This window comes from Sceloporus undulatus, chromosome 4 (genome assembly GCF_019175285.1).
Source record: "Sceloporus undulatus isolate JIND9_A2432 ecotype Alabama chromosome 4, SceUnd_v1.1, whole genome shotgun sequence".
NCBI lineage: Eukaryota > Metazoa > Chordata > Lepidosauria > Squamata > Phrynosomatidae > Sceloporus > Sceloporus undulatus.
In genome coordinates this window covers 32,518,096-32,527,835 of record NC_056525.1, presented here as the reverse complement: position 1 = coordinate 32,527,835, position 9,740 = coordinate 32,518,096, and the positions used below count along the sequence as shown (strand labels likewise).

Genomic DNA, 9,740 nt, shown 5'->3' with positions numbered 1-9,740 from the left:
CGTATACTGCTTCCTTGTAATTCAGTCCAACTATACTTAGTTAACAGGAGGTTAAATACAAGAGGCTGTGCATTGGTGGTGGAGCATCAGTTTCCATTACCATACTTCTGTTGTGCTTCTGCTGCATCAGCTGCACTAAATAACTTGATGTCACTGAAGAAGACACCCCACAGTCAATCAGAGGTGGCAGGTAGAGGATTCCTAGGCACCATCTAGGTGCAGTAGTGTGGTAAGGAAAAAAGAGCAGCCATTGCCCTCCTGGATAGCCACTTCAGGCAATAACTTTTCCTTTTCCCAGCTGTGCAGCTGTAGGTGGATTGTGCCCAGGATCCTCATCCCTCACAGCCACTGTGGCTGTTACCTGGTACCATCAAGCTTCAGTTGCAGTGGGAAGGGGGGTAATTGCAGGAGATGGCACTGAAGACCTTCTTCTGCAATGCCCAAACAAGTATACGTACCCAGCAGAGGGGAAGTTTCAGCAGAGAGTCATAGAGTTAGAAGAGCCCTCAAGAGCCCTCATATTAAACCTCCTGTCTTTGACAGACGGCCATCCATCTTTTGTTTAAAATTTTCCAAAGAAGGAGACTCTGTCACACTCTGAGGCAGCATATTACAGCGCTTTAGAAATAAAGTTTAATAATAATAATAATAATAATAATAATAATAATAATAATACACTGCTGAACAGCTCTTACTGTCAGGAAGTTGTTACTAATGTTGAGGTGGAATCTCTTTTGTGTACAAAAGGGTTCTGGCTTAAATTACTAATGTCACTGTGTATTGTGATGGAATGATATGATGAATAGCCAAGTCATGTACAGTTAGCCCTTGGTATCTACTGGGGTTTGGTTCTAGGACTTCCCAAGGATATCAAAATCCATGGGTGCTTAAATCCCATTAAATACAATTGCGTAGTAAAATGATATCCCTCATATAAAATGGTAAAAAAAAATCAAGGTTTGCTTTTTGGAATTTATATTTTTTTTAAATAATTTCAAGTTGTGGATGGCTGAATCTGTGCATAAAGAATTCTTGGATAAGAGGGGCCAACTATACTACTTTTTCAAGATATAATAAAGTTTAGAAACCAAGAGAAATTTGAATAATTTTCGTTTGCATGCTAATAGTTCCAATGTTATTACTGGTACCAATGATCCATCTCTTTTTCGGTACTGATAGGTATGGTGAACCGGGAAGTACTAGATCAAGTGGAACGAGGCTACCGGATGCCTTGCCCACCTGAATGCCCAGAATCTCTGCATGACCTGATGTGCCAGTGTTGGAGGAAGGATCCTGAAGAAAGGCCTACTTTTGAGTACCTTCAAGCTTTCTTGGAGGATTATTTCACATCAACAGAACCTCAGTATCAACCAGGCGAGAACTTATAAATCTGGAAACAGAATCAATTGCCAAAGACTCAGTGCTGCTTCTACTGCATAGGTGCTCAAGGGAGAGACTTTGAAGCATACTTGGAACATCTCTGAAGCACCTGCTGAGGTCTCTTCCTCATTCTGGTGATTCACTCTTCCTTCCAAGAATGGTTCTGGGCCCCTTACAAAGCAGATGTGGTGCCCTTGCCAGTTCTAGGTTAATGAAGGCCTTGATTGGTCATGAATTAGCAAAGTGACATGGTTCCACTTCTTTAATATAAACTTTCAGTAGGCAAAATTTCCCAAAAAAAGTCAGGTTATTCCAGAAGCAAAGAGGCCAAGTGAAAACCAAGCGATGCTGTTTATGAAAGCCACCTACTTTCTGGAAATCTGTCTTTCCACAAAACCACTCATGACTACAATCAGAAGGAACATGACAGATTTTATTCTGATGGCAATGATATGCTTTGTTGGCTGTATGACTTCAGTGCACTGTGTCATCTCTGAGTGGTGATGCTACAGAATTCTGCCTTTTGGATTCTGATGGCTTTTGTTTTGTTTTGTTTTGTTTTTTTGCATATAAAACCAGCACAAATTTCTCCGTTCTCTCCTGTATCAAATCCCACTGCCTGGAAGTGGACCAACTACTTCACTCCAAGAAAAATTTGTAGCTCACTAAGATTCTGGGCACTTCATGTTTCCATGTACCTGTGAACTTCTTTCTTTTTATCTGCCACTGAGGATGTCACTGTCTCACTGTACATGCAGTCTTGTCCCATTTGTGTATGGTGCAGTTGCAGATTTTAGCCATATAATAAGCTGAACTGGAGAAGCTAGGCTTGCTTGAAAACTGTCAATGTGCTGAATTTGGTTAGTTTTTGGCCTCGGGGAGTCAGTGAAGAACTACAAGGATTTCCTGGGGAGGCTGGTTTTGCTGTGATACTTGTAGTGCCAGTGATGACTTATGTATTTCTCAGGACTATGTTAGATATTGGACTGTCTTCCAGTTTAGCATTTCAGTCCAATAATGAGAGCCTATTAATAGATTTCTTAGACCTGCTGGAAAAGAACCATCCAGCAGAATTGTAAGTCCTTCTTTTTCCTGTATATAAAATACTACCAGCCCCTAAATGCCAGTGTCCCCCACCCCAGTTAAGACTAGCATTCCATATGGCATTCTAAGAATTAATTGAGCACATAGTTTATTTTCTTTCTACATTGCTACATTTTAATCTTAACTGGTTCTGGAGCTCCTTAGTGCCTCAGAAAGATAATACCATTGCTGGACAAACTTTCCAGTTCCTGATATCTTACCTGTATATTATGTATCCTTGGCCTAATCTCTGTACAGAAATTGGAATGCAGTTCCTTTCCCCTGCTATGGTTTGTGACATAGATGAAGCAGGTCAAGGGTTCCAATAAAGAAGACTTAGCAATGCCCATGGAGGAAATCTTCAGATTTTTTTTCTAGAGAGCATATGGCCTGTTTTCTAAGCTGTATATTATCCTGAGGATGAGCTTGTTGCAGAGAACGTTAAGTCGTTGATTCAGTTATCTGTTCTAGAAAGTACGCACAAGAGAAAACTACATGGAGGTTCTTTGCACAGAATGACTTTTTTAAAAAAAAATCAGACTCTATGTTTTTGTGTGAAGTCTGGTCATGACCTGAAAATAGTCCTTTGATTGATACAAATCATGCCAAATGTCCTTGTTTTGCCTTTTGGCTTCTCCTCCCCACCATTTTAAAGCCTTGTTGGCCAAAACAGTGGGAAAGCAGAAAAGAGGACTAAGCTACACATTACATGTAGCTGCATATACATTTTCTGTATTTTTAAATTAAAAGCTATCTTTGTTGATGTGAATTTTAGGAAGATAATAGTGTATGTGGAGTGCTTCATTTTATTTTATTTTTGCTAATTTTTCACTCAAAGGTGCCCATTCCAATCTGCTTTCAATTCATAGGGGGAAAGCTAGTATGGATGTGGTTTTCAGATGGAGAAACAGCTGGAAAGCAAAAGGACACATGCACATACATGCATATGTACACACAATAATATCACTGCTTTTCTAAAAACGCACAGCATGAGAGGATTTTTTTAAAAAGGAGAAGAGATCTACACAACTAGATGTGACAATTAGTTTGGTCATAACATTCCTTCTTATGGATGCTTAGGCTTCTGCTGGATCAGGCCCTCTGCATCTCTTCTTCAATCACTGGTTTCTTTTCAGGAACACAGTACTTGCAAGAGCTTTCCAGGCTCATATATATCCTGCTGTGCATCAAAAGCTGTTTTAGCTGCAGCAAATTGTAGGTTACATTTGAGTTTGTGCATACACAGCCGATATTTGGCAATATGTGCATGGAGTAGGAGGAAGTTTCTAGTCTAGTCTAAGATCCTGCTTCTTTAGTATAGGCTCAAACCATCATGGACACCTGTAATTAATCCCATCCACTATTGGTCTTGTGACTTTCCTTGGCAAGATTCACCCAGGGGAGCAAAAATGCAGGTGATTTGGCTGGAGCCTGCCTATTACATTAGTCTGTAAGCCAAGAAATCTTCACCCTGGGGGTGGCTGGACAGATGGAGTAACTATATGCAGCACGATAGGAAAGACCTGAGATGCACTCCAGGAACTGACAGGAGAGTTTAGGCTTTTGAGTCTTCCTATTTCCTTAACTAGGGCAAACTGCTCTATACAAATAGAGCTGTACATTTCAGATTCCCAGCCTGAGAAAATACCTCAGAGTGACTGAAAATGCAGCTTCTCTGAAGCACTTGTGGTGAAGAAGTGTTTTTAAATCGACAAGGTCACTGCAGTATATGAAGCAAGATTTTTTTTCCCCCTGGAGATATGTGGAGCATTCAGTTAATCTTCCTTTTATTCAAGCTGTTCTTACAAACATTGTTACTGCACCATCCCATGTTTCTGGTGCCTATAGTTTGATATTCCCAATCCAGAGAAATCTAGTTGTTTTCTTAAAATCATACTGAAATAATTAATTCTTGTTATTTGCAACTTTTATCCCATATAAAATCTCATTTTCTGCCTCTGATTACAGCTGGACTCCCGAACCTACAACCCAAGAGACAGCCTTTCATCCACACAGCATGTGAGATGGTTTTGGAGTAGGCTTTAGAATCTTGCTATGCTTGCAATAGAAGAGATAAAAAAATATTAGGAAACCACTGCAGCAATTTCTCTGATGTGGCTTGGTGCCTGCTACAAGAGCTGTATCAAAAATGTAAGTGAAGGCAAAAACAGTAAGCCAAGCCATATGTAAATTGATCTGCCTTTTGTCTCACTGGATACTTCCAAGGGGGTTTCAAAAATTCATCTGTAGTGCAGCAGTTTCTTTTTATTGGGAGAATTTCTTACCAGCTGTAAATTAGCCCCTCTTTTGTACATAGCCCTTTAGTCATTTGAGTTCTTAGTGCTCAGTGGCTCTGAATGTTGAATTGTGCATGTGATTTTTACAGTCATGAGAATGTTTGTTGCAATTATACTTAGCTGATGTTCATTGTCTTTGGCTTATCATTTTATTGTCTGTTTTTCATGTCCAAAATGTGGGTATTCTCTGATGTGCCAAAAGAAAAAGGGGGAAAGTCCAACGGCAGAAACATTTTCATATATCTGATTAGCCTTCAGGGCCAACCTATGTCAGGACTATGATGTTGTTTCCAATAACTTGCCTATTTTAGACAAATAGGTGTTACATTTTCCTATCCATTCTCTATGGTGTCATCTCATATGTACAAGATGTAAATAGTACTTACAATCAGCTCAGTGTTAGGATGAGGAGGTGTTTTGGACATTTTTGCTCAGAAAGGTTTAAAGTAGAAATCTGATAACTCCACCTCATGCAAGCAAGATAATGTGTGGAATTGCTCAAACTATGTATTTGGAGTATACAACCTCTTTCAGTGTTTCAGTTACATCCCCAAACATATGCAGCAAGAAACCAAAAAATGGTCTGAAGTGATAAATCCTCATGTGCTTTTTCTTCCATTCAGTTCTGTAACCATGCCTGTGTGTCAGGAGATTTGTGTAACATAGTGAAGTTCCCATTTTTGCACAAGCTCCTTCCCTAAATAGTCTGGATTGACATTTTTCTGATACTAAGAACCAGACTTCAATATCCGTTTCAAGGTAACTGAGCCATTCTTCAGTCTTATGCCAAGGTTATTTGTGTGCCTCAAAACTACCAAATGTTCAATGCGTTACCATAAATAATTTTTAAACTCCATCAATGGGTTACCATAAGTTGAACAATGGGAAGGCCCCATAACCATCCTTTCAACCAATTGTTTTGTTACATGCCCAGATCCCTATCTTCTATAGAATTCCTAACAGAATTCTTACTTTCATTGTGGTCGGAACAGGGTCTAACCTCCTTTCTCCAATATGACCATGGTGTCTATGGTACATTGTGGAAGGCTGTTTCCAAGGTCAGCAGTTCTTCTTTGCCTTTCTGAATCTCTTGCACTGTGTATCATAATACCTTATATATTTATTTCTTCCCAAGCCCTTGAAACACAATTGCTTTTTTGAAACATTCCTTTCTCTGATATCTTGAATTTCAGTTCTGGTGCCATTTGAATTGTAGGGAGATCATATAGGTCATTTTGTCCAACCTACCACATTGAATAGAAAAGGAGCTAAGCTGAACGTGAAGGAGACTGTCACTTTTCAACTCCTAAAACTTTCAGTTTCACTTCTTTTCTTTTCCGCTTTGAACATTTCCTTGTTTTCAGAGATGTGATTGCTGCTGGACATGAATTATTTTCTTCCTTTAGCCATTTCTTAGGATTCTAATTTTTCAACATATACCTAATTCCACTCATTACCTTCATTTATTAAAGCAAAGTTTGTTGAAACACCAATGTCAATTGCCTTCAGGGTAAAGGACACTGTTTGATATTTTATACTTGGTTAAATTGCTCCATCTACCAAGTTCGGTTAATGCTTTCCACAATATGCAGTTTTAAATGATACAGTAAGAGGGTGACAGAGCTATGTCACCTCTGACTCCAGGTGAAGACTCCTCATTAGAAGAAAAAACCCTAAAAACTCTTCACATAGAAAATAGTAGATGGGTAAGTCAATACCTTTCCCTCTAACACCTCCACAGGAAAAGTATGGTAGCAAGGCACATTTTCTTAGGAGAGTTCCCACTTGCAGACTCCGTGGTTTTGGTTCACCATCTTAGTCAGAAGAATCTGGCCTAAAAATTTCCTCTCTTAAATCTGTGACTGAGCCATTTCTCCGTTGTGTAATATTGCTGTATTTTAAAAAGCACTCTTTATTTGTGAGCAGGACTTGCATTTGCATATTCATGTTAACAGTTACATGTGTTCAGGGTTTTTGTACAAGCTGGAACAGTTGTTTTAAAAGGGGAGATTTTTCTCTCCAAGGAGATGCCACTTTTGTTATTATTGCTGTTTAATTAAATATGGAGAGAAGTCCCTTTTGCAGAAGGGAAAGAGGTTACTGCTATTTTGTGCCAATGACTCTTGTATAACTTATATGCTTTATTTTTAAATGTCTGCTACCAAGGAGGAACAGCTTCTTGGCAAATACAAAATGGAACATATACCAAGCTGGGGGTGGGGGGAGCTTCAACATGGAAGTGAAAACCAGGGTTTGTGTATGACTCTGTACATATATATGTATAGATATTAATGTATAAAGATTCCTTTTTTTCCAAGTATGTACATTTTTTTAAAAAAAATCAAGACAAATAGGTCTGTTTAAAATCTCTTGGTTTTGGTATAGCAATAATGATGATGAATACTAATTTAAATGAACAGTGTACTTAAGTCTTAATTTTCTTCTTTGTCATCAGGAAAGTTTTGAAAGAAAAATACAGAATACAGGTGGGGTTTTTTTTGTGAACTTCCCAACTCATTTTGTAGATGTAGAATCTTTGCTACATACAAAAGATGCTTGTGCAGTGAAATACAGGCAGTTTTAGGATTGGAGATCAACTGACCTTTGCAAGGAATATACGAACTGAGGGAAGCATTAAAAGAGCTTCCTGTGGTGGTGTTTATTGTCCTTCTTTATATTCCCTTCATTTTTGTAAAGCCCACAACAGAGGAATTTGAGGCTCTGGCATTGCTTGAATAACATTGAAACAAGTCCATACATGGATTTCTTCTGCTATTATCATTCTTTTTTATAAACACACATACACATACGCACGCGCACATACCCTTTGTAAAGTCTACAGATAACTATGCAGAGAATGTGATGCTTTTTCTCATTTTCCCTTGCCTTTTTAGTGTTTGAGTACTTAACTCTTTTTTAAAAAATAAAATGTTTTGAAAATGACATTTCCTAAATCTATGAAGGTGAAGGCCCTCTTTCAATTTGGTATGTATCACTCTCTCTTTAAAAAAAATTGTTTAATATCAGTAGATGTCACAGTGTTGGTGTATGGAAATGACCTGACATGCCTAACATAACAAATGCCATGTTAAATCTATTAGCTCCATAAGTGGGGATATATTACCCGCTCATTATCACAGACTACATGTAATGATGAGCTTTTAACTTTCAGGAATACCTATATTTTTGACCAACATACTGTTTCTGCATACTGAGGATTGTTATAAATTAATAAAAGGGTTATTATATTAGGTATATGTGAAAAACCACAAATAATTCTGCTTCAAAAAAGAACAATTAGTTGACCTGTGTTGATAAAACATTGCTGTGGCTGTGACATATGTGTATAGCATATATAACAACAAATGCTCTCCAAATGAACAAGCTTTTGTTTGGCAACTGAATCTTGATTCTGTCCGGGGCCTGGGTCATTAAACTTTGCTGAGACCCTTCTGTTTATAGAAATCCAGTGCTACTTCCACAACACTAGAATTGGAAATGGAAGCCCCAACAGATCAATAAAATGGTGGTCCTACATTGGGAGATATAGCTCTGTATCCCCATGCTACCCTGTAAAACCTACCTGTTCAGCAGTACAGCCCCCTACTTCACAGCCATTTTCAAGTTGCCAGAGCGGAGGGGAACAGTAGAGATGGTTCCCTTCAGATGCCCTTCAGTATATCCTGCTGTAGGAAGAGAGCTGGACACATCTGCTTACCCTCCATTCCCACAGTAACACAGAAATTACCCTGCCTGGGGGACTGCTGCAAAAACATAGGTTTTGGAAAGACTTTCATGGTTGTGCGCACAATAGCAATAAAAGTGAATTGTGATGGCATAAGGCAGACTTACAATATTGTAATGATTGAACAGGATGCCAGACATTACTTCTGGTAACTTGTCAGGAAGAAGTAGCTATTGCAGTGTGCCCAAGATGTTCACCACTATACATTCAGCTTGTCTTGTCATGGAAGATGTCAAGGAACAGGAACGTAGTAGCTGGTATTGTACCTTAATAAGAGAAAAAAAGAAGTCTGAAATCATGTGCACAGCAGAACAGGATGCAGTGAGGGCACCAGAAGACTTGCACTACAGTGGATCCTTGTTATACGCTGGGGTTTGGTTCCAAGATCCCCCGTGTATAACAAAATCCGTGTATGCTCAAGTCCCATTAAGTATAATGACATAGCAAAATGGTGTCCCTAATAAAAAATGGAACATCAAGGTAAATTTATACTTTTTTGGAACATTTTCAAACCGTGTATGCTTGAATCCGTGTATAAAAAATCCGTGTATAAGAAGGGCCGACTGTATTTCTGTTTAAGCCATTGGTTTTTTTTGGAATGGTGGCTATTGGCAAAGGTAAATGTGACTGTTATCTAGGGATGGTAAATCTCAATTTTTCCGAGTCCCAACAAATATCAAGAACAATGAAACAGTTTTGTATCTTGTAATTGGGAAATGGGATCCCCACCCCCCTGCAGTGACAAGAAACTAAGCACCTTTTCCATGAAACTTGTGCACTTCAAATGGCATAGTCTTCCAGAAACTATGCCCTCAAGCTTACAATCTAAAAAGACATGAAACAAAAAGAAGGGCGTGGCAGTGGGAAAAGGGAAGAGAACCAAGCCTAGCAGATACTGCTGGTTCTTCTCTCCCTCCAAGGCCAAGTTGGTAGTGGTTCAGATGGAGGGAGAGCATGTGGGGCTGTGCCTGTGTATTCAATCTCTATGATGCCAGGGCAGTGGCAGTTAGGATGCAGCACATACTTCACATCAGTAAGTTTGATCTAGTGTCAGACCAGAGGCTGCTTTCACCTATCACAAAGCCCCTTTGCCTTCAAATATGGCAAAGTCAAGCAACCCTGTTGGAATAGAATCTGTGGGAAATTGGTGTGCTGGTATCACCCAGCTACTCAACCTTGAGCCACTTCCCAAGTTTTCTTGATACAGTAGTTTGTATTTTCTTTGTTCTAATAAA

At 39.0% G+C, this 9,740-nt stretch overlaps 1 protein-coding gene across 4 annotated transcripts in view; it reads left to right on the top strand.

Annotated features, from left to right (window-relative positions):
* SRC (SRC proto-oncogene, non-receptor tyrosine kinase) overlaps positions 1–7,714 on the top strand; it is a 117,996-nt gene extending 110,282 nt beyond the window's left edge. For all 4 annotated transcript variants that reach the window (XM_042462678.1, XM_042462677.1, XM_042462680.1 and 1 more), the window contains one exon: positions 1,180–7,714. In XM_042462678.1, coding sequence (XP_042318612.1) covers positions 1,180–1,388 — 209 coding nt within the window. In that variant the 3' untranslated portion in view covers positions 1,389–7,714. The remainder of the gene's footprint in view (positions 1–1,179) is intronic.
* The last annotated feature ends 2,026 nt before the right edge of the window (positions 7,715–9,740 follow it).